Raw genomic sequence first — 22,500 nt, 5'->3', positions numbered from 1 at the left:
TCCGGATCTCACACACAGGTTAAATAGTGCCACATTTAATTCTATATTTATTGTGTGTTGCGTCTCTACTAATAATGAAGCTGTTGGAGTTAACTCCTGGTGCTGTTTCTCATTTTCTTCTCCAGTCTGCCTCAAGCCGTTTCATTATTTATAAAATCCCCGTATTCAGCATAAAATATCCTCCACATGAAAAACTCCTCCATGAAAGTCAGTGAGGTCATTAGGAAATGTGTACAATTGCTGTTTCACTCTGGATGGAACTGGGTGTAACCATGGTTACAGGTGTTTATGAGCAGCACATTCGTTTAGATTTAACTGACAAATGCAAACCACCATTTACACCTGAACTCCTTCCGGCCAATCACAATCCACTATTCACACCTGAACTCCTTCCGGCCAATCACAATCCACTATTCATACCTGAACTCCTTCCAGCCAATCACAATTCTCTATTCACACTTGAACTCCTTCCAGCCAATCACAATTCTCTATTCACACTTGAACTCCTTCCAGCCAATCACAATTCTCTATTCACACCTGAAGTCCTTCCAGCCAATCACAATCCACTATTCACACCTGAACTCCTTCCAGCCAATCACAATCCACTATTCACAACTGAACTCCTTCCAGCCAATCACAATCCACTATTCACACCTGAACTCCTTCCAGCCAATCACAATCCACTCGAAACACTGACGATGGATAATATAAATGTAAAAGGGTAAAGGTGCTTTTTTACTTGTCATGTTATTTTACAGCAAAGTAAAATTCTTTCTTCACATATCCCACTGATATTAGAAAGCCATTGGTCAGCCATGATACAGCGACCCCTGGAGAGAGTTAAGGTCCTTGCTCAAAAGTCCAAAAATGGTGATACTGGGACTTAAACCCCCGACCTTCTGATCTGTAACCCAGAGTCTTTATATAGTAATATTGAGCACATGCAGTATATAGTGGCACTCGCCCAGTGTGTTATTTTGAGGGTGGTTTCCTCAGCAGGCAGGGATTTTAATGTTCTAGAAATAAAGAGCGTTTCAGCACAAGGACAGCGGCTTCCCAAGTCTCCTAAATTTAAGAGAAGTCTGAAAGCAGGGTCATGATATCGTTATCTGGGAATCTGCAAATGGCATCGTTCCGAAGACGGATGGTGGATGAAACTGGACAGTTTTATAGCAAAGCAGCGATTTAATCCTGTACTGCAATAATGCCATAAACGATCAGACGGGATCCAGAAGCCGTGATCCTGGATGAGGAACATCAGCGTGGGCATGTGTGTAATTAAAGTCGGACAGAATGTTACCCGGAGTGTGTGTAAGTGAGTTATGATGCAGATCGTTTCGGGAGAGGAGGAGGAGGAGAAAGAGGATGAAGAAGAGGAGGGGATTAGGCCAGGGCTTGGAGATCTCAAATCCAACTCAAGCCTCTGGCATTTGAAGTGTGTGTGTGTGTGTGTGTGTGTGTGTGTGTGTGTGTGTGTGTGTGTCTCTGGGGGTTGGGATAGATAAAGAGAGACAGATAGACTGATGGACAAAAAGGAAGGTAATCCAGTAATGTACTTGGCAGTAACCAACTCCATGAAGATGACCATGGGTTGGAGTGGAAGATCTCCTGCTGGAACACCTTTTTCGGGTGAATGTGAACCCTGACTGCACCCAAGTCCTCCTCACCTCCTCATCAGTACCTGGCTTTACTAACACCCTTGTAGATGAACAAGCACCACAAAATCTTCCCAGAAGAGTGGAGCTCATTAGAACAGCATATGAAGAGCTTTCATTAAGACCTCAGTTGGAGCCATGACATGATGGTGGAAACCCAAAGGACGGTTCGGGGGTCAGTGGGACGGAATGCTTGTTGCTAGTGAACAGAGCGTGATGGTGAAAGCCGCTGGAGAACACTCAGCCGTTTTCAGACATAATTGGATTCTTTAATCGGGTCATGCTTTTTAATGGGATATGAAGATATCAGGTCTGTGATTCAGCTCCGGCTTTGTGCTGACACAAGAACATATCTGTTATTCCAGCAGAGCAGGCTGTTTAAACTCCTACACTGAAGATAAGAAAGAGGGAGAGAAACCCTGAGAGACAAGAAGGCCGAATGAAGACAAGGTGTGAAGCTACAGAGTGCAGGCCATAGAGTTCATAGGAATAAATGTTCTTCACTAAGACTGATGCACACAGGCCACGCCTCCTTTATTTAGCCACATCTCTGGCACTAAGACTGATACAAAAGCCACACCTCTTTCACTGATGTCACATCGCTCATAAAAACACGCCTCCTTTACTGTAACTGAAGCGCACAAGCCACGCCTCCTTCACAGAGACTAAAGCGCAGAGGCCACGCCTCCTTCACTGAGGCTGATGCACAAAGGCCACACCCACTTCACTAAAATTTATACACATAGAACACGCCTCAATCATTGAGACTGGTGTGCAGAGGCCACACCTCCTTCACCAAGATTAATGCAAAGGCCACACCTCCATCATTGAGACTGATTGCCCCCCCCCCCCCCCACACACACACACACACACCCTTGTAATAAAAAAAACATTCGAATGAAAGTCAAAGGGCAGATGTTAATTTCTGTCACAAGTCTAAAAAAAAGCCTGCATAAACCTTCCCTTGTTTGTTTGTGTGTGTGTGTGTGTGTGTGTGTGTTATAAAGAGGTTACCCTCACAGTGTGCATATCATTAGAATTTAAGCTATAATTAGATGTGATGTGGGCTTCCTGTAATCAGTGTGAGATTGGGGTGTGTGTGTGTGCATATGTGTATGTATGTGTGTGTGTGTGTGTGTGTGTGTGTGTGTGTGTGTGTGTGTGTGTGTGTGTGCGCGCTCAGTAACATCATGCCTTTTTAACCCTAAGCGCAGTCAAAGAACATCGTTTTGATGTCTGATGGTGGTGTGTAATGATTAATACCAGGATTATTTAACAACATTTCAGAACTGTTGATCCCCAACAGATACATACAGAAATATTAATTTATATCCTTTAATATCCACAATATTCGAGATGAAGAGGCTGAATAATCAATTATGTAAAATTAAAAACAATAAAATTAGCAAAGACTGTTACTGAATAAAATACCCCAACATGCAAAACCATCGATAAATCATGCAGTTTTTTCCTTCTTTCTTAATTTTTCAGAATAAAAATAAAAGAAGGGAGATTAGAGTACGGTGAAGAAAACATCTCGCTCTCTCACCAAACAAACCTCACACTACACCAGAGGAACCCGAATCACCTCCAATAAATCAGGTGCTGTTTCTTCTACTTCTTCCGGCTCCTGTCAGGGGTCTCCACAGCGGATCAACCGTGTCCAGATCACTCATGTCTTCTCTCACTATATCCACTCCACTTTTCCTTTATCCTCACCATTCTTCTACTGATGTACCCCATGTCCCTCTTCTGCACATCTCAAACCATCTCAATGGATGATCTCAAATTAACTTGTTTCTAATCCTGGCCATCCACACCAAATCGCCACATCTTCATCTCCAGCTTCACCTCCTGTCTTTAAACCATACGACACAGCAGGTCTCACCACCATCTTACCATCAGGATCCATCACCTGGTCATTAAACAAGGCCATCAAACCTCAATTGCTCAGATGTATAACTGAGATAAATGTAAGTCGCGCTGGATGAGGGCGTCTGCCAAATGCCTTCAATGTAAATGGAGGAAAAAAGTGGGCGGGGTCTCAATGGGGCGGGGCTTTGTGTTGTTGTTTTTTTGCGGTATTTTATTTACAGCTATCAGCCCAGAATAAAAAGAGGAACTCGAAGAACGTGAATTGGACTTGCAAACCTGACATTTTGCATGTCTCGATTTATTTATTTATTTTACACCACTGCAAATTCTGCAAACATTAGGTCCCCTGGTGGTCTAGTGGTTAAGATGCAGCGCTCCCACCGCTGCGACCCGGGTTCGATTCCCGGTCAGGGAACCATCCCCAGCCACTCTTAGTGCCGGTCCCAAGCCCGGATAAATTGGGGAGGGTTGCGTTAGGAAGGGCATCCAGCGTAAAACATGTGCCAAATCAAACGTGCGGAGGATCCGCTGTGGCGACCCCTAACGGGAGAAGCCGAAAAGAAACTATAAATTCTGCAAACATTAAACATGTCGATCATAAAACATCGTTGTAATGAGGACGATAAATAACAATAATAAAAAAACTTTGCTACATTTCACTTCTGCGATACGATACTGTTTTATAAACCGCATGTGCCGCATGTCACTTTTCTCCCCGTCTTTGTCAAAACCCCGACACCACGACCCCTGGACACCACGGACACCACCCCCCGACACCACGACCCCTGGACACCACGACCCCCCCCCCCCCCCCACCCCGACACCACGACCCCTGGACACCACGGACACCGCCCCCCCGACACCACGACCCCCCCCAGACACCACGACCCCCCCGACCCCCGACCCACCCTACACCCCCCCCCCCCCGCGACAACACCGACCCACCCTACACCACGACCCCCCCCGACCCACCCGACACCACGGACCCCCGACACCACGACCCCTGGACACCACGGAAACACCGCCCCCCCCCACCCCCCCACCCCCCCACCCCGACACCACGACCCCCGACCAGAATCGATGCTCGTAAACATGTCACGTGCACGTTTCACGCACGCTTTGTTCCATGTCCTCTTCATGCTCAAACACTGTAGGATCCCTGGAGCTCTGAGATCCATCACTGTCTTACAAACACAACAATAATCATCATCATAATAATTTAAAATAAATATAGAACGAAATTAATAGGAAAGGACTGAACAAATTGTAGAGCGTTTACTTTTTTTTCTTGTTGGTTTTTTTTTTTTATTAACCCTGACTAATAGACTGAAGCTCCATGAACACAAAGAAACAGTCAGAACAGCTGAGACACAAAGAGGATGGAGGAAGAAGGTTCGGTTCCTGGTCTTTGGAGGCTCCATGATTCTGTTTTTTCCTCCTTATTTGGTATAAAACATGGGTTTGATTCGATTCTAATAAAGTTGAGCTGCTGTATAATTATACATTCAGATAAATATGTTTCTGAAATAAATGCACACATGGAAAATGATGATGGTTTTGCTGGTGATGATGATGGTGATGGTGATGTTTGTGAGCAGCTGAAATGTCAGTGTGCTTATTATTGGTTTCATCAGATAAATGACAACAAAGAGGAAAGAAGAAGGGTCTCAGAGGAGATGAATCCAGGTGTTACTCACGTATGTGCACAGCTGGCGATGCTGACAGGCTTGTGATAGACCTCCAGGCAGATGGGGCAGGAGAACTGGCTCTCCAGACTCTCTCCGTGCTGCAGCTGAGGCTGAGGATGAGGTTGTCTGAGTTGTGCAGCCGAAACAAAACTGCGGAACATCGCCATCATGAAACGCTGGAGGCTTCCTCTCTCTCTCTCTGCTGCTGTTGCTGCTGCTTCAGAAGCAGCTTCTCCTTTTCTTCTTCCTTCTTCTTGTTCCTCCGCTTTGCTCACCGGCGCGCTGTCAAACCGGACAGTTCCGTTTCTTACAACCCGAGCCGAGGAGACAAATTCACGGCGTTACACGGCGCATCTGTTCCTCCAACACGGAAAACACACACAGTCACACAGTCGCTGCAAAGAAGTAAACATTACCAGCGATGCTTTCAGCAAACCTTCACCAAGAGCGTCTTTCAGCCCAAGTGCTGCATGGGGATTGTAGTTTTACCACCGTGTTCCTAAGCGATAAAACCCGCCATTTACAACTACACTACCCACAATACTTTGCAACAGCAAAACACTCAAACAATAGACGCTCTCCCTTTCAGACAAACGAATAGCAGCATATTAGCTATTAATAAACCACGACTGCTCAAAAGACCGATTACTACAACAAATCTCTGGGTTTCAGCTCGAGTGAATTAAAACAACCATAACCGATAGATTTAACAGCTGAACCGAGCGACTTTATACGTCACATGGGAGGTGGTGCGTCATCAAAGTGCGCCGACCGAGACAGGAAGCGGTAACGGCGTGGGAAGAAGCGTGACGACATGTTTACACTGTTTTATTGTGTATTTTAAGTTGTTTTTGTATTTGTATTTGGGAATAGTCGATATTATAGTGTATTACTAATGATATAAAAAGAGGTTTTAGTCATGTGTCAGGTTGACGAAGAGTACGACAGCCTTCTAGAGCAAAAGTCTTTGCCGGCGTGAGTTTATTTACATACATTTTGTTGAATTTTAATGACCTTAAAGATATAAATCTTGTTTAGAAATAAACAATTTTATGTTTTGCATTGCACACACACACACACACACACACACACACACACACACACACACACACACACTCTCTCTCACTCTTTGTATATATGTGTATGTATATATATATATATGTGTGTGTGTGTGTGTGTGTGTGTGTGTGTGTGTGTGTGTGTGTGTGCAATGCAAAACATAAAATTGTTTATTTCTTGTTATTAACATTTGTAAACATCAACAGTTTACAATTTTAAATAAAATTCCTGCTTGGTTAAATAATATGTAAAGTACTATTTAATAATAAAATGTATAAAAATAAAATAGAATAAAATACCTCAAAACAATGCACTTTTTAGTATATTGATTAATTTTATTATAATAAATGAAATGTAATTGTCACAAATTAAATGGATGAAATAAAATAAATGGAAAAATGTAATGAATTAGTTTACATTTGTTTGGGTAGTACAGTTATGTAAATGTGTGACCACGCTTTACGTTTAATATTTAATTTTGTAAAGATATGATCTATTTAACTGTTCAAATTTTTTCAGCCTACTTGAACAAGTGCCTTCATTCTTTCCATCCTTCATTCATTCGCTCCCTCGATACGGGGAATTGTCGTGATTTTCTCCTTTTATGAGAAATTCTTGAAGCTGGATATAAATCACTGAAGAATCCATATAGCTAGACTGTCGTTAAAACAGCAGTGTTTCTGTACATGCACAAAACAAGAGTTTTAAAAATTAAAAAAAAATTATATATATAGTGTGTGTGTCTGTGTGTGTATGTTTGTACGTATGTGTGTTGAAGATGTTTTGTGTTCAACCTTCAGGGTATCAAAGAAATGCATGAAGTGTAAAGAGGCTACTGCGGCTCTCCTCATTCGTGTTGGAGATGCCTTCTGTAGGTAAATATGATCCAAATCATCCAATCATCCCTGATCACAACAGGTTAAGAGCTTTAGAAAACAGAAAGCTCCTTTTCTTTTTGTCTCCATTTAATGCAGGAACTGAAAATATGCACATTTGCTCAGAAGTTACTGTTAGTATAAGCTTTTGTGTCTGTGTGTTTTTTTAGGGTTTGTTTCAAGGAGTACTTCATACATAAATTCCGGGCCATGCTGGGGAAGAATCGTGTCATCTTTCCCAAAGAGAAGGCAAGCCTAGATATAAAGCAAATATTATTCCATGAATTCGACTTGACTCTTTTAAACGAGGTGCCGTCGTTCTTGTAGGTGCTGCTGGCGGTTTCTGGAGGGCCGGCATCCAGCTGCATGCTCGCACAAGTTCAGGAGGTAAGCGGTTGTTTTTCCAGGACCTGAGCCTTCAGCTTTCTGAAACGTATTTCACACACGTGTCGAATACGGCGGGATTTCTGTTCCACATTAAATAAAAACGAGACCCATTTGCGCTCTGTTTGCAGGGTTTGAGCCGCGACGCACCCAAAAAGTTACGATTTCTGCCTGGCGTTATTTACATAGACGGTAAATACAGTCACAATACTGATCCAATCGATCACAGTATTCTCTTAGCATGAAGGTGATCCAGGGTTTTCTCTGGTGTAGAGGCTGGTGTGTGTGGTCAGACTCCTGAGGAAAGAGAGAAGGCTGCAGTTCAGCTGGAGAACATCTTCAGGATGACCGGATTCCCGTACCACATCGTCCCGCTGGAGCAGGTAGGAGCAGAAATATCTACAATGATGTGTTTTTATCCGAGCTGAGCCTGGGTTCAATCTGCTCTAACAGCTTCTCTAACGTCTTAACGGTTGTCTCTCAGATCTTTACTTTGCCCGAGTCTGTGCTCGAGAGTGTGTGTAGTCGTGAGCAGGTCGGCTCCAGCTACAAAGCAGCAGTGGATCAGCACATACGCACTGAACTGACACGGGCTCACGAGGAGCATCCGCTGGAGGAATCCCAGGATGCTGTGGCACAACTCAGCCTGCAGGCCTCCACCTACAAACCTGAGCACACGCTGGCTTTAGAGAAACTCTTCTCCTCTTTAAAAACCTTAACAGCTAAACAGGACATGCTGAATACACTGAGGTGAGGATGAGGGTGAGCTCTACTGCACCATGAAATCACTGTTCATTATACTAATAAATCAGTACACCGGTAACCATAGTAACATCCAGTTCCATCCAGAGTCAGAAGGCTATTGTACACATTTCCTAATAACGTTACTGAGCTCCATGGAGTTTCACATGTGGTGAATACGGGGATTTCTTTTCTTTTTTTACTTTTATAAATGGCTCAAGGCACAAAATGAATTTGACAAATTGGAAATCAGAAATAGAATGAAAAACGGCACCTGGAGTTAACACCAACAGCTTCTTTATTAGTACATTAGTACTCTCTCTCTCTCTCTCTCTCTCTTTCTCTCTCTCTCTCTCTCTCTCTCTCATAACCTAGCACTGGATCATTATAACCTTACATACAAAATGCACAAGCGCAAACGGCAAAGAGGGTGAAGTCCGTAGGAGCCAAATCCGGCAAATAGGGTGGGTGCGGAAGTGAGACTGTTTTTTCAGGCGGGAAACTTGCGTGTGAGAGGAGCTTGGTGACTGGGTGCGCACGTGGTCAGACTAGCAGACGCTCCTGAGGTACACAGGAACGATCTCTTCTGGCACACTGACTTATGAATGTCGGTGCTTCCTGTGACTGTTCATGCAGCCTTGTGCTGCCATCTGTTGGCATGTTACAAAACTATTCTGGGACCTTTTTTTGATACCACGTCGTAAGTGAAATGAAACGTGAAGCAGCAGTGAAACAGATGGTGCAAAAAAAAGTCAGACTTTAATGATATTTATACAAGTTATTGCACATTAAACAATTATTATTATTGCACATAATTTATATTTACATAAAATAAGTGTGTAATTTTCTGAGTGTGAATATGAGGATTGTGAAAAGTATTAAAATTGTGCTATTTTCAATATAAATGTTTAAGAAGCCTCACCATTTGTCTCCACTATAAAGGTTGATTTTATTGTCTGTAGTAGTAATAATGATGATGATGATGATGATGTATTCTTAACAAGTGCATCTCCTCCATCTATCACTTTAATAGCCTTTAAACATGACTGACACTTGGTGCTTGGCCCCCTGGGCGTCGCAGCTGGAAGCGAGTAAATGGCTTTGTGAGGTTTAGAGATTATTCCTGGGATCGTCCTGTTTAATTCGGCTTCTGTAAACCCTCCAGTGAACATTCGAGCCGCAGAAGAACGACCTCCGAGGCTCACAATAGCTGTGTGTGTGTGTGTGTGTGTGTGTGTGTGTGTGTGTGTGTGTGTGTGTGTGTGTGTGTGTGTGTGTGTGTGTGTGTGTGTGTGTGTGTGTGTGTGTGTGTGTGTGTGTGTGTGTGTGTGTGTGTGTGTGTGAGACCTGAGATCAGTTTCAGTCAATAAGTCCAAGTGCTTGCAAAGTTTAATGAGAAAACACAAAGTGATTGAGTGTGTGTGAGAGAGAGGCTTTGGACATTCTCCAGGTTCTAGAAGACAGCTAAAGCTGGTAATCTGAAGTGTGTGTGTGTGTGTGTGTGTGTGTATAGACATCACCTAATACTGCACACTGCCCGGATACATGGCTACTCCAAGGTGATGATGGGAGACAGCTGTACACATCTGGCCATCAAGGTGCTCACGAATGTGTCTCTGGGACGAGGGGCGGCTCTGGCAGCCGATACGGTGAACACACACACACACACACACACACACAAAATAAACACTTAAAATATATCAGTCTCTCAATCTGAATCTTTAAAATATACAAGTTTCGCTTTTTGAATTGAATTACTGAAATAAATCAACTTTTTAATGATATTCTAATTTATTAAGATGCACCTGTATGTATTATACAGCCAAAAGTTTGTGGACACCTGACCATAAGATTGCTTTTTTTTTTTTTTTTTTTACTGTCCCATTCCAAATGTAGTCTCCATTGGCTGTTATAATAAGCTCCCCTACATCCTCTAGATGTTTCTCTAGATTTTGGGTCTCCTAGTTCGAGTGTCCCAATACTTTAGTGCGTGTGTATCTTACATGTTAACATTTGGCGTTATCACTACGGTTGTGTGCTCCGAGCCCTCGGAACCATCGCCCAGCCCTCGGGTGAAACGCATATCTGCTCGTTCTGACGTCAGACGGATACGAAGATGTGATGAATATCCGTCTCTTTTCCAGGCTTTTTCAGACTCTCGTTACGGCGACGTGGTGATGCTGCGCCCCATGAGGGAATATTCCTCGAAAGAGATCGGCTTCTATAACCGGCTGTTCGAAGTTCAGTCTGTCTTCATCCCAGGGCTGGACACTAAGGTGAGGGTCACTCAGGAGTTTGGTTTGCCTTTATTCATTTATTAGATTTTTATTAGTAAACCTTTTTAATACAGTGTTATTTCAGACTGTTGCACTGTTTCAGGCGTGAAGTTTAATCGTCTGCATTTATCAAACTAGCGAGGCAGTGAAGCGGAGAGTTTCACCTCGTCTTTCTTACTGCCACAGACAACAATGAAGCTCAAAGGCTCCACAGACCAATTTTTGCTCCACTGAGCCACAGAAGGACGACGTCGTTAATGATGACTCCTGTACGGTACAAACCGGGAGACGTAGACATGTACCAGCACTGAAGGAAGACTTCATCCTGACGAAGACCCCATGAAGATCTGCTTTAAAAAAGGGCAACATTAGGACACCTGACTTTTCCAGCCAGATGTGGTTCTTCCTCACACAAACTTGGAGGCACACAATTGTATCTGACGTCTTTGGATGCTGGAAAATTAAATTTTGTCCTTCTCTTGACTATGCTCCTGTGCACAAAGCCAGCTCCATGAAGATCTGCTTTCCATGGGTTGGAGTGGAAGATCTCCTGCTGTAGAACTCAAAACCTTTTTGAACACCTTTACATCCAATTTTGCTTGACTGTGATTATTCTACCCCTCACCTACATCAGTACCTGACTTTACTAACACCTCTCTGAATCAGCACAAAATCTCCTCGAAATCTAGTGGACATCTTCCCAGAAGAAAAAGATTTGCATACCAATCGTACGCTCGGATGTCCACAAACTTTTGTCCCTATAATGTATGTTTGTCTGTAGAAAGAAATGATCTGAGCTTTCAGGCTTCACCAGCGTTTCATACTGCGGCTTTTTTTTCTGTATCAGGCCGCTGATAAAGCGAGTATCCAGCGACTGACGGAGAGTTTCGTGGTCAAACTCCAGGCCGATTTTCCCTCCACTGTCAGCACGGTGTACAGGTACCCAACACCCGCATGGACAACACCTGTTACACCTGCCTTCAAAATGTATGTTGTTTCCCTATGTAAGAATTCTGACCCCTGGTTTCACCCTAGAACGAGTGAGAAGCTCCATACGGCGTGTCCTCCTCAAAGCTCCACCACGGAACCTGCTCCTAAGTGCCTCCTCTGCCTCTGTGCCCTCGACACCAAAATCACAGGCGAGTCGCACCACGTTACATCACAATATATATACTGTATATGATTATAATCCAGGTGTAGGTGTGAGGTGTTCCAGGACATTAGTGCACGATGTGGAGATGAAGAAGGTCCTGATCACCTTCTACCATGCTCACATCTCAGCACTGAGAAGGTCAAGCTGTTCTTGATGTTTGCAGAGCGAAACTAAATGAATGGATAAAAATAAAATAAAAAAAGCTTTGTTTTTTTAAATTGTATATACGTCTCATAGCTACAATCCTGCGGCTCCGAATCGCACACACCGATAAAGTAGTGCAATAATAATTATTTATTTATTGTGCCATGTCTCTACTGACAGTGAAGCTGTTGGAGTTTACTCCTGGTGCGGGTTTTCCTGCTATTTCTCGTTTCCTTCTACAGTTTGTCAAATTCATCTCGTGCCTTGAGCCGATTATTCCAATGGAGCTCAGTAAAGTCATTAGGAAATTTGTTACTATGGTTACGGGTGTTTATAAACGGCGCATTCATTTAGAACGCTGATTCAACTGACAAACGCAAAATACCTGTGTTCAATGCTCCGAACTCCTTCCAGCCAATCACAATCCACTATTCACACCTGAACTCCTTCCAGCCAATCACAATCCACTATTCACACCTGAACTCCTTCCAGCCAATCACAATCCACTATTCACACCTGAACTCCTTCCAGCCAATCACAATCCACTATTCACACCTGAACTCCTTCCAGCCAATCACAATCCACTATTCACACCTGAACTCCTTCCAGCCAATCACAATCCACTATTTATACCTGAACTCCTTACAGCCAATCACAATCCACTATTTATACCTGAACTCCTTACAGCCAATCACAATCCACTATTCACACCTGAACTCCATCCAGCCAATCACAATCCAGCAAACCCACTAACTATGGAAATTACTTTCCTCTCTGTATAATGTGGTGTATTTTGGTAAGTTGATAGTAAAGACGGTGTGAAGCCATTTCCAAACACTACTAATAATAGTAACGCTGTGTTTCTGTAGATGATGCCTCTGCGTTTCGTGCCACGCTGCTGTCGAAGAAGCTCTCCAGAGGTCCGCTAGAGGAAAAGAAACATAATGATGCAGGCTGTTGTCAGGGGAAGGAACAAGCATGTAGGGATGGTGGTTGCTGCTCCACATCCAGGTGAGTGAGTGTCAGTTTCTTTCAGCAGGGTGATGTTACAGCTGAACTGTACCTTCATGCACATCTCAGGGTTTATTTCTATAGTGACTCAGTGTGTGGGTTTGGGTGGAGTGGTCTCACACACTGTAGATGTTCTAAATGTTACATCACTTAAACTCTCTCCCTGACACTCAGGGTTCCTGCAGCTACAGACCTGAAGAGCCTCCTGTGTTACAGCTGCAGACTGACCATTAAAGACCTGGTGAGTCCAGAAGTCTGCTTTTCCTCTGTTCTGATCCAGGAACATTCCTGATGCTCCCGGGGATGTAGTGGTGTTTGGTAAAGAGAAATGCTGATTTATTCACAAACTAAACTACACTTCTGCCCCATCTATATCATGTGACTTCTGAAGGAGCATGTGATTGGTTGGGGTTGAGCCAGAGCGCTACTGATTCGCTACCACTGGTTCCTACAGCCGTTCCTATGACGGCATATTATGGCCAATATGGGGGTAGAAAAAGAATTGGAAAGGGATGAGCAGGGAATTTCTTAGTTTAAAACTGAATTTTCTATGAAAAAAAACTCAATGTATGGCTTCTTTTCTTTTCTTCTTTCTTCTATCAAGGAAGAAAACCGAACAGAAGTCACTTGTTTTGCATTTTCCCTGGAAGGAAATACTTATTTTAGCCCAGAATCCCCAGATCATCGTTTTCAAAGATTTATATTTGAAACTTTTTACAACTCGGAAATTCCCTGCCCCTCCCTTTTCTGCCCCGCCCAATTTTTTTTTTTTATATCCCATATTGTCCGTAATACAACGTTGTATTACATGCAGTTTTCTTCCTTATTAGAAATTTTATTTTTTCCTTCAAAATTAAACATAAAATGTATAAGTTTTGAACTCTGAAAATTCCCTGCCGCTCCCAATTCTTCAAATTTTTCCCAATATAAATCCCATATTTGCCCTGAATACGCCAGTGTATGTTAATGATTTCGTGCCTAAACAGTGAATTTGCTTTGCAGACGGCGGTGGACTCGCTGCCACCGTATATAACATCCGAGGCAGAGAAACGCCAGAGAAGGTAAAAAAAAAAAAAACAGCTTCATAAAAAAAACTAATTTATGTATATAATTATTTGAATTGAGACACTAATGTAACCGATTTTGACCTACAAAGACTGTCATGTGGACCTCCGTAGGGCCGCGATGAAGAAGGAAATCGGCGAGTTCCTGTTAGAAGACGACGAATAGCGACGGTCCGCTTCAGCAAACGCCGAGCCGCACAGAACCTTTTTATTTACATACAAATCAACATCCATTTTATTACATTTTTTATTTATCGAAGTGAATTAAAAAAAAAAAAAAAAAGCAACCCCCACTTCTGCATGAGCAGCAGCATCATTTATAAATTCATGCTTTATTGATTTACTGCAAGTCAGTTCATGCACTATTTCAGGGAAACACTTTCTGAAGAGGAACAGAAAGCAGGAATCAGCATACAGATGTGGATCATGGATTTTAATTATTTATCTATATGTGGTCAATTAAAATAAAATCAGCATTTCAAGATCATTTTTAGAAAACGAGGCCCGTGTGAATAAATATAAAGGCGAAATAACCTGCGCAGTAAAACCCTCCCGTTATTGAAAATGAAATGGTTCGTGTACTGTTTTGTAAAAATGTCAAAAAAGTGTAATTTAAATAAACAGTTTGGCATAAAAACATTTTCTATATATCTCTCTCTCTATCCCCCTCCCCTTCCCCCGGTAGTCATTCAGAAGAAACAGGTTTGCGTTTCCTGCTTTAGTTTTGCACTGGAGCGGCGAGGCGACGTCGCTGACGAGGAACCACACGAGTGATTTGAGGACGTTGTTCTCACACTACCAGTGTTCTAACTACAGTGCAAAACTAAAGAGGGGAACGTTTCAGGAACACTGCTCTAATGTACAGCCGTTTCTTTTCCTGCACCAACTTCAAGTCATACATTTCCCCCAAAAATAACCATTTGTAAGTAAGTTTTCCTGCATGGTGCGTTCTTTATGTAAACAGTTTTAGTGTGTGTTCTTTGTTCTCTCCCAGCAGTTGACTATCGTTGCGTTACCGTAGTGTTTCCTCACTAAAGGTCAGAATTGGGCGCGTCTGAAATGAAGTCTTTTTTTAAGGTCAGTTTTCAGAACCTGACTTCTTGTTCATCTCAAACACAAACACCGCCCCGTGCAGCTCAGGAAGAACATCTGCAATTCATTTAAAGCCGTCACGTTCACCAAAATCACAGCGGAGAATTCTCCCTGAAGTTCTGCACATCCAGCAGGGTCCTAAAAGGCCTAAAGAGAAGGACATGAGCGCAGGACGTTCCTGCACCGAGCCGCTCCACGCTGAGGGCAGTCTGTAAAGAGCGTGACGTTAGTTGTCCTTCTCCCTGGTCCATTTGATCATAGTCTCTGGTGATCGGTAGAGGAAGATGATTTTGGAGTAGAGCTCTTCCTCGAGCTCCAGTTCGCCCGTCTCGCGCACCAGGAAGATGTCCGTGCACAGCTTGAGGATGCGGTCGACGCACGGAAGCTCCTCGAACATGATGGAGTGGGAGATCTCGCTGAAGAAACCGCGCACGAACTTGCCGATCACCAGCACGACGGAAACATACAGACCCATGATCCTGCAGACGGAAACGAGAAGACTCATTAATATCAACATACAAGATCTTACAAGAGCATCTTAATAGATGGTTTAATATCAGAGGTGGCTTGGTGTTCAGAATTATATTCTGCTGCACGTTAGAATTTCTTCTACTCCAGAACTCCTGAATCTTCTCAGCTGCACCATGTTTCTCAAGGAGCTGGATTTAAGACTGCATTCAGACCTTTCTCCAGACTGGAGCTTCTTACCCGTATCCAGCCAAGAAGCCCAGGCTGGGTGGGCTGACTTTATCATTAAAGATGACCATGGGTAAAACCCCGCAGGCTCCTGCAGACACGTCGCAGTCTGCGATACTGATGTCCCACCACTCCTGAGCTCCTGTGCCGTTCAGGGATCCATCCCTCATTAGAGAGAGCGTCACGTCCTGATAGCCCTCCTCATCTCCTACCACAAAAACAGCAAGATGTGCACATGGTCCAAGCAGAAGCTCATAATGTGTATTAATGAGGAATCAATCCATCCATCCAGCTTATATAAAAACATTCATCTGCATCATTTATCACAACCAACAGAATTCTTCATTCATTCATCCATGAATGCTGTTAATCATTTATTCTACATATAAATTCATCTATTAAAGCAAAGTATCCAAAAAAAGAAGCATCTATTCATCTCTTTCTTTAATTTAATCTATTCTTCAAAGTCCTTCTCCATCCATTCCTTCATCTCTCCATCCGTTTGTCTTTGAGAAGCATGGTCATCTTACCCTGGTACAGCTGGCTGACAGGTTTGGCCTCGGCTCCGTTCGGGGCTCTGATGTAGTTTGGAAATATGTGAGAGACTCGGCTGATAACGGAGAAACAAAAGGAAGCAGGTAATGAACTGAAAAATCCTGCGAGCGAAAATGGAAACGTGTCTCACGAATCAGGAAACACTTACACGGGCTCCGTGCGATTCCCGAGCAGCAGCGAGGCGAGGTCTGCTCTCACAGGGTCTCCAGGTTCCAAATTAATGGAGTGCTTGTCATAAGTGTTTTCCACCGTCCCCCCTTTCCCCAAGTCCCTTTAACACACAGACACAAAGGGAAATACGTGTAGAAGCAGGTAAGCCAAAGAGAAGCTCTAAGTGCTCTCACGCTGACCTTTGGAAGTTCCAGGCCAGATGTAGCGTTATGTCTGCCGGACTGTTCAGCAGCTCTTTGATCAGTTCCTGTCTGCTGGGGGGGCTGATTCTCCACACCGAGCCGGAGCTGCCTTCAATGTTGGCTGTAACGATGTCCTCGTAGCTGTACAGCGTTATGAACTGCATGGCCACCTGTAAGAACATGCAGCAGTTAAAACCGCGTCCAGTCCTGAGTCTGAGTCACACAGAGGTGGAGGAATGAAGATACTCACGGCGTTACTTTTAAACTGCTCAGTGAGACGATCGTAATTCTTTTCGGTGAAAGGGTGGATAGACGGTTGCTGAACACTCATCGTAAACAGGGGCTAAAAGGAGAGCCGGGGGAATCAGGGCATTTTTTTTGGGATGAGCAACACACAAAATATCCAGACCCGATCATCTAATAAACTCAAGAGCATTCGTGCACAATCATGTGGAACTTTAGGGTTTGGTGTGCGACCTTCAGGAATGATAGTGTGTGCTGATGAGGGTTCATCTGACAATGTTGAGGTGTCGGAGTGTAGGGTTTATTTGTTGGAGAATCTTGTGGTGAACATTAGGCTGGGGTGTGATGGTGGAGGTGATAGTGAAGGAGTTGGTAACTGATAGTGGAGGTGTTGGTGGAAGTGATAGTGAAGGTGATGAATGTGATGAATATTAAGGTGGAGGTGATGAATGTGCTGGTGGAGGTAATGGTGGATGTGATGAATGTTATGGTGGATTTGAGGGTGGCGGTGATGAATGTGATGAATATTATGTTGGAGGTGGGGTGATGGTGGAGGTGATAAATGTGGAGGTGATAAATGTGATGATGAATATTGTGGTGGAGATGATGGTGATGAATGTTATGGTGGAGGTGATGAATGTGATGATAAATATGTTGGAGGTGAAGGTGGAGGTGATGGTGGAGGTGAATTTGATGATGAATATTATGGTGGAGGTGATGGAGGAGGTGATGGTGGATGTGTGGGTGGAGGTGATGGAGGAGGTGATGGTTATGATGGAAGTGTCAGTGACTGTTATGGTGTTAGTGTTAATGAAACATTGTCTTCATTACCTCATAACCTCCCAACTTGAATGCCACTGTTACATCTACTGGATGGTTGACCACCCCCACAACTGATCTGACCAAAGAGATGAAGAGTAGTGGAAACCAGATGATGCAGATGAGGAAAAAGATGATGATTCCACCCATTCCATACTTCACTATCTTCTTCTTTTTCTGACCCTTTGGTTGAGGATATTTCTAAAAAAAAAAAAAAAAAAAAAACCCAGAATAATTCTACAACAGCGACCTCAAATCCATCGCTGAGTGCAAACACTGATGTGCGTCTGTACCTTCTCAGTCTCTCGACTGCACTTTATGATGAAGATGTTTGCATAAATGTCCTCCACACACATCCAGTTGGAGAGAGACAGAGTGGTGTCGGTCCAGACCCAGTCCATTACGGCCCGCAACTCCACCAGGAATGGAACCAAACGGAACCTGGGAGAAACACAGAGGCACACAACAGTTTTAATACCTCAATAACAACTCAAACAGAAGAAAGACAAAATGCATCTCTTCATCCATCAAAGATTCATCCATCCATCCAAAATTGTTACAGAACTATCCATCTATTCATTCATCCATGACTGAACAATTATCCATCCATCCATCCATCCATCGCTACCCAATTATCCATCCATCCATCCATCCATCCATCCATCCATCCATTCATTGTTACCCAATTATCCATCTATCCATCGTTACCCAATCATCCATCCATCCATCCATCCATCCATCCATCCATCCATCCATCCATCCATCCATCGCTTCCCAATTATCCATCCATCCATGTTTCCCCCCTAATTATCCATTTGTCTATTCATTAATCCATGATTGCTACAAAATTATCCATCCATCCATCCAGCCATCCATCCTCAATGTGTGGGGTGTGTGTGTGGCCCTCTAGTGGGGAATAAAGGCATTACAGCTGGATGTACACAGACGAACACAGGATTTATATTATTTTTTGTGTTCTTCATTAGTCTTTATTTATGATTTTTAATTAAAAGTTCAATCACTTAAAGCAACCACCTGCAAACAATTAGGTCTTTAACACAAATAAATAAAAACAACATTAGTTAGATTACCCAACACAACTACAACTTTATTTTCTCTATTTTTGCACTTAATGCTATTTAATGTTTATTTAGAACTTGGTATTTAAAAGATTTTTTTACACTTCATGTATTATGTTACCATGTTCTAGGTTGATGGAGAACGGGTGCACCTGAAGTGAGGAATGGCAGGAAAACCACTGCTCTACACTAACAAACACAGCAAATCCTCCATACACCCAAGTGGCTTCGGTTGCTATTTTATATTACTGACTTTGAAACTTAATTACAGGACAATTTTATTTAGCCAACATTTCACGTCTAGTCATATTTGATCAGATTGCTGTCCATGGCACATTTGGACCAAATCTAATCCCGGTAATGAGAATCTGTGGGACCACATGTCTCCTAAAGGGAAGTTGAATAAAAAAACGTGCTCCAAGATCAGCTGAACTTCACCAGTGTGGTTGTGAGCACGGTGAAGCCCCTCAGCTTTGACAGGTAAAAACATACAGGTATATTTATGTAAAATCTCACCCTTGAAAGAGGAAGAGGTTGAGGTGGTTGAACTTCTTCGTGAGGAAGTTTCCAAGGATGCGAGTCGGGTAGCCGCAGCGGATCTGGTACGCAGACAGAGTGAAGTAGATGCACTTGACAAAGTACCAGAGCTGGGCCACGAAATTCTGGCTGAACATCCTGGACAGATGAAGAGAAGAGATGAGAAGAAAAGTTTCATTAAAAAGGAGAGCGCAGTGTTCCTTGAGGTTCCTGAGGGTCGCTTTTTGCAAATATTAAGTGTAATTTCATCCTGTTTACATCAGATCACACAAAATCCTCGGGGAAATGTTTTCCTGAAGTCTTTTTACCTTTGATCATCGACTCTGGGTAAAAATCTAACAAACCTCCCTTTGATTTTACAGAAGATATGAGTGTGGATGTCCTCATATCTCTTCTATTTTTCTCAGTAAACACCTCTACTGTATATTATAGCATAAAAATTCACTTTTTTCAGCCACATTTCTACAAGTATCCCTCAGTCCATAGGTCAACATCTTACCTCTCAGTGACTGCAGGGAGAATGAAGAACATCCAGATGTGGATGCCCAGCACTAGGATGACCTGGAAGATGAGTTTTCCGAGCACGGCTTTGCGCAGGTAGAGAGCGCGGTCGATGACCATGGTGCTGAACTGAATGAGGAGCATGACGAGGAACGCTTCGGGAACCTGGTCGTCTGAAAGTGTGCTGGCGATATCTGTAGCAGCTGAATATTTCTGGGACAGAAATCACACACACACACACTTGAGCCCCTCTTAAACTCATCAATACTGATATTAAAGTGTAGCAGGCAGCCGAACAGAACAGCCGATAATATTTAAAGTTACAGTTCGATAACTTGGCCACACCCATTTCTGGAAAGAGGAAGTATTGGTGCAGTGTGGAAATGGGGGCGTGGTCTAGTGGCTGATTGTTAACAGAGGGCGGAGCCAGAGGGAGAGAGTGGTAAGGATCACACACCTGTTCTGACGATCGTTCTCTGTTTCAGTGAATGTTGGAAGAGATAAAAGGGTGTGTGTGTGTGTGTGTGTGTGTGTGTGTGTGTGTGTGTGTGTGTGTGTGTGTGTTTGAATCATGTGTATGAATACAATAACGTTAAAAGTTTCATGCAGATTCTATAATCGCCGGCCACATTAACGGGAAGACCGTTACACTCATTCAGACATGTAATTACCCAGTCTGCCAATCACGTCGCAGCAGGATGTGATTATAGACGTATAAGGGAGGTGATAAAGTTCTGGAATACTGTTCAGAAGGTCGGGGGTTTAAGCCCCAGTCTCACCAAGCTGCCCTTAACCCTCTGTCCTCCAGGGGGCGCTGTATCATGTCTGACCCTGTGCTCTGACCCCAGCTTCCTAACATCGCTGGGATATGAGACGAAAGAATTTCACTCTGCTCTAAAGTACGTGACCAGTATTCGTTCTTTCTCTTTCTTTTTCTTTTCCTGTTTGTTTCAGACTCCTGTTCTCATCTCAAGCTTCATCATGTTGTGTGATCTGAGATGCTTTTCTGCTCACCGCGGATCTAAAGAGCGATTATTAGAATCATGTAGCCTTTTTTTTCTCGCCTCGAATGAATCGAACCCAAACCTGAAAAACTGAACGTTCTGAAACCTTTTATAGATGTTTCTCCCAACGGTTCACAGAGATCTCCCTTTTCCAGTCTGATGTTTCCTATGAACAGAAACTGGTGTATATTTATTTGTTACCACAGTACGTTCATACTCACTCCGAAAGCCCAGAAGCCGAACACGACGACGATAAAATCCACCACGTCGGTGAGGAACATCAGAGCGTAGACATCAGTAGCCGCTCGGTACTCAGTATGCAGAATGTTGTGGATGAACGTCTGTGTGGGCTTATAAATGCTCCTCACGCTGACAGGAAAAGAAAAAAAAAGGGTTGAACTCATGAGGGTTTTACATTTTTAAACACGCACTCGTTTTGAAGCAGGATTTTAAACGAGGCCAATCAGTGCAGAGGAAATGAACAAGATCTTTCTTTCTCTTACACAGAGATGAAAAAGCCTTTAAGTTTCTCCCCAAAAGCCTTGAGCTTCATGCCGGCTTCCTTTCTTCGCTGACCTTTAACCTTCTTCTTCTTCTTCTTGACTTCTTTTGCGGCGGCGTCTGGGAAAACAGAAAAGTCTACTTTTTATTTTTTGTGAAGAAATTCCGCTTCAAAGTGCGTTAAAGCAACAGAGCAGCGACACCGTGTTCGCTTTTTCCTAATCTGTCGTCACTGGTGTTTCTGAGCTTCACTTCTCCAATGGATTACCTTTATCTACGGACTTCTTTTTGCGGAAACGCAGGAATCTGCTTTTTTTCTTGGGCTCTTCTGGTTCAGGTGTGATTTCTGCATGTTGGTTCTCCTCGGGCTCCGTCTGGTTTTCCGTGTTTGCATCCGGTTCGGGTTCTGCTTCCAGGGTTTTGTCCTCAGTCACCTCTTCAGCTTTCTTCTTCTTCTCCTTCTCCTCATCCAGAGGCCCCTCATGATCCCACAGACCGTAACGCTGATAAAAAAAAACAAAAAAACAGACACTTTAACTACCACGGTACCAAGTTCACGTAAAAACTAAGATCCTGATGTCCTGGTTTGGAGATCTTTGGGTTACCTGGAGAAGAGATCGGTGGAAGAAAAGGGCCAGGAGCTGTAGCAGGTCATAGCGGATGTAGTTGTCGGTTTTTTCCAGGCCGAGAATCCGCGGAGGAAAATAAGGCTTGTTCTCGTTCAGTCTCATCTCATATTCGCTGTTCCAGGGGAAGAAACCGAACTGGAAGAGGTACTTCAGGACCACCATGACCTTAGAAAGAGCAGATAGAAAACATGTCTTATTTATTTACATCCTGTGCTGATAAATGACTTAAAAACTCCATGAACTCAATGAAACCGGACAAAAAAATAAATAATTTTTTTTTAATCTCCAGCTGCAGCATGTTGTGGTTTCTGAGATGTTTTTTCTGATGATTTGGGTTTTACAGCCATTTTAAATATTGACTAAATGGTCACTGTACAGTGCAGCATGATCGACCCTGACCCTGTGTGCTCCTCACCTCCGTGTAAACGATGGCAGTCATCCAGAACCTCTTTGAGGGCCGCGGCACCGACAGCATGGCCCACAGGAAGATGAGGACGGGCAGCACCAGCGATATGACCGAGGCCGTGACCACGTTGTTCAGAACCATAATGAGGTAGCACACGAGC

General features: G+C 43.4%; 3 protein-coding genes and 2 long non-coding RNA genes across 8 annotated transcripts in view; 2 read left to right on the top strand and 3 right to left on the bottom strand.

Moving 5' to 3' along the window:
- rnf166 (ring finger protein 166) overlaps positions 1-5,670 on the bottom strand; it is a 21,480-nt gene extending 15,810 nt beyond the window's left edge. For both annotated transcript variants that reach the window (XR_014535031.1, XM_083550191.1), the window contains exon 1: positions 5,228-5,670. Coding sequence is in view for 1 of the 2 variants with exons in the window: in XM_083550191.1 (XP_083406317.1) it covers positions 5,228-5,388 (161 nt within the window). In the remaining variant the exon portion in view is untranslated. The remainder of the gene's footprint in view (positions 1-5,227) is intronic.
- Positions 5,671-5,959: 289 nt separating this feature from the next.
- On the top strand, positions 5,960-14,396 carry ctu2 (cytosolic thiouridylase subunit 2 homolog (S. pombe)). The gene is made up of 15 exons (XM_083550183.1): positions 5,960-6,193; positions 7,078-7,152; positions 7,323-7,401; positions 7,480-7,539; positions 7,668-7,728; positions 7,810-7,919; positions 8,021-8,286; positions 9,791-9,926; positions 10,422-10,553; positions 11,401-11,492; positions 11,589-11,692; positions 12,720-12,861; positions 13,036-13,102; positions 13,864-13,922; positions 14,040-14,396. Exons 1-15 carry the CDS (start codon positions 6,138-6,140, stop codon positions 14,089-14,091), a joined length of 1,491 nt encoding a protein of 496 aa, XP_083406309.1. The 5' UTR covers positions 5,960-6,137; the 3' UTR covers positions 14,092-14,396.
- On the bottom strand, positions 10,936-12,710 carry LOC310730957. The gene is made up of 2 exons (XR_014535034.1): positions 12,597-12,710; positions 10,936-12,473 (listed from the first exon to the last, which is right to left on the bottom strand). It is a non-coding gene; the product is annotated as an uncharacterized lncRNA (long non-coding RNA).
- piezo1 (piezo type mechanosensitive ion channel component 1 (Er blood group)) overlaps positions 14,241-22,500 on the bottom strand; it is a 68,875-nt gene continuing 60,615 nt past the window's right edge. For all 3 annotated transcript variants that reach the window (XM_083550171.1, XM_083550170.1, XM_083550172.1), the window contains exons 35-49: positions 22,350-22,500; positions 21,911-22,099; positions 21,574-21,808; positions 21,308-21,425; positions 21,026-21,173; positions 19,799-20,013; positions 19,279-19,437; positions 17,977-18,124; positions 17,696-17,884; positions 16,872-16,964; positions 16,619-16,791; positions 16,417-16,539; positions 16,244-16,323; positions 15,726-15,921; positions 14,241-15,496 (exon numbers count right to left, since the gene is read on the bottom strand). The exon at positions 22,350-22,500 is cut by the window's right edge and continues 108 nt beyond it. In XM_083550171.1, the coding sequence (XP_083406297.1) occupies positions 15,244-15,496; positions 15,726-15,921; positions 16,244-16,323; positions 16,417-16,539; positions 16,619-16,791; positions 16,872-16,964; positions 17,696-17,884; positions 17,977-18,124; positions 19,279-19,437; positions 19,799-20,013; positions 21,026-21,173; positions 21,308-21,425; positions 21,574-21,808; positions 21,911-22,099; positions 22,350-22,500 (2,470 nt within the window). In that variant the 3' untranslated portion in view covers positions 14,241-15,243. The remainder of the gene's footprint in view (positions 15,497-15,725; positions 15,922-16,243; positions 16,324-16,416; positions 16,540-16,618; positions 16,792-16,871; positions 16,965-17,695; positions 17,885-17,976; positions 18,125-19,278; positions 19,438-19,798; positions 20,014-21,025; positions 21,174-21,307; positions 21,426-21,573; positions 21,809-21,910; positions 22,100-22,349) is intronic.
- Positions 16,972-17,689, top strand: LOC310730956. Its single transcript, XR_014535033.1, has 3 exons — positions 16,972-17,270; positions 17,468-17,524; positions 17,588-17,689. It is a non-coding gene; the product is annotated as an uncharacterized lncRNA (long non-coding RNA).

The sequence above is a fragment of the Silurus aristotelis genome (genome assembly GCF_946808225.1).
Source record: "Silurus aristotelis genome assembly, chromosome: 9".
In the NCBI taxonomy this organism is placed as follows: domain Eukaryota; kingdom Metazoa; phylum Chordata; class Actinopteri; order Siluriformes; family Siluridae; genus Silurus; species Silurus aristotelis.
The sequence above is the reverse complement of the archived record's forward strand: the minus strand, read 5'-3'. Positions and strand labels throughout refer to the sequence as shown.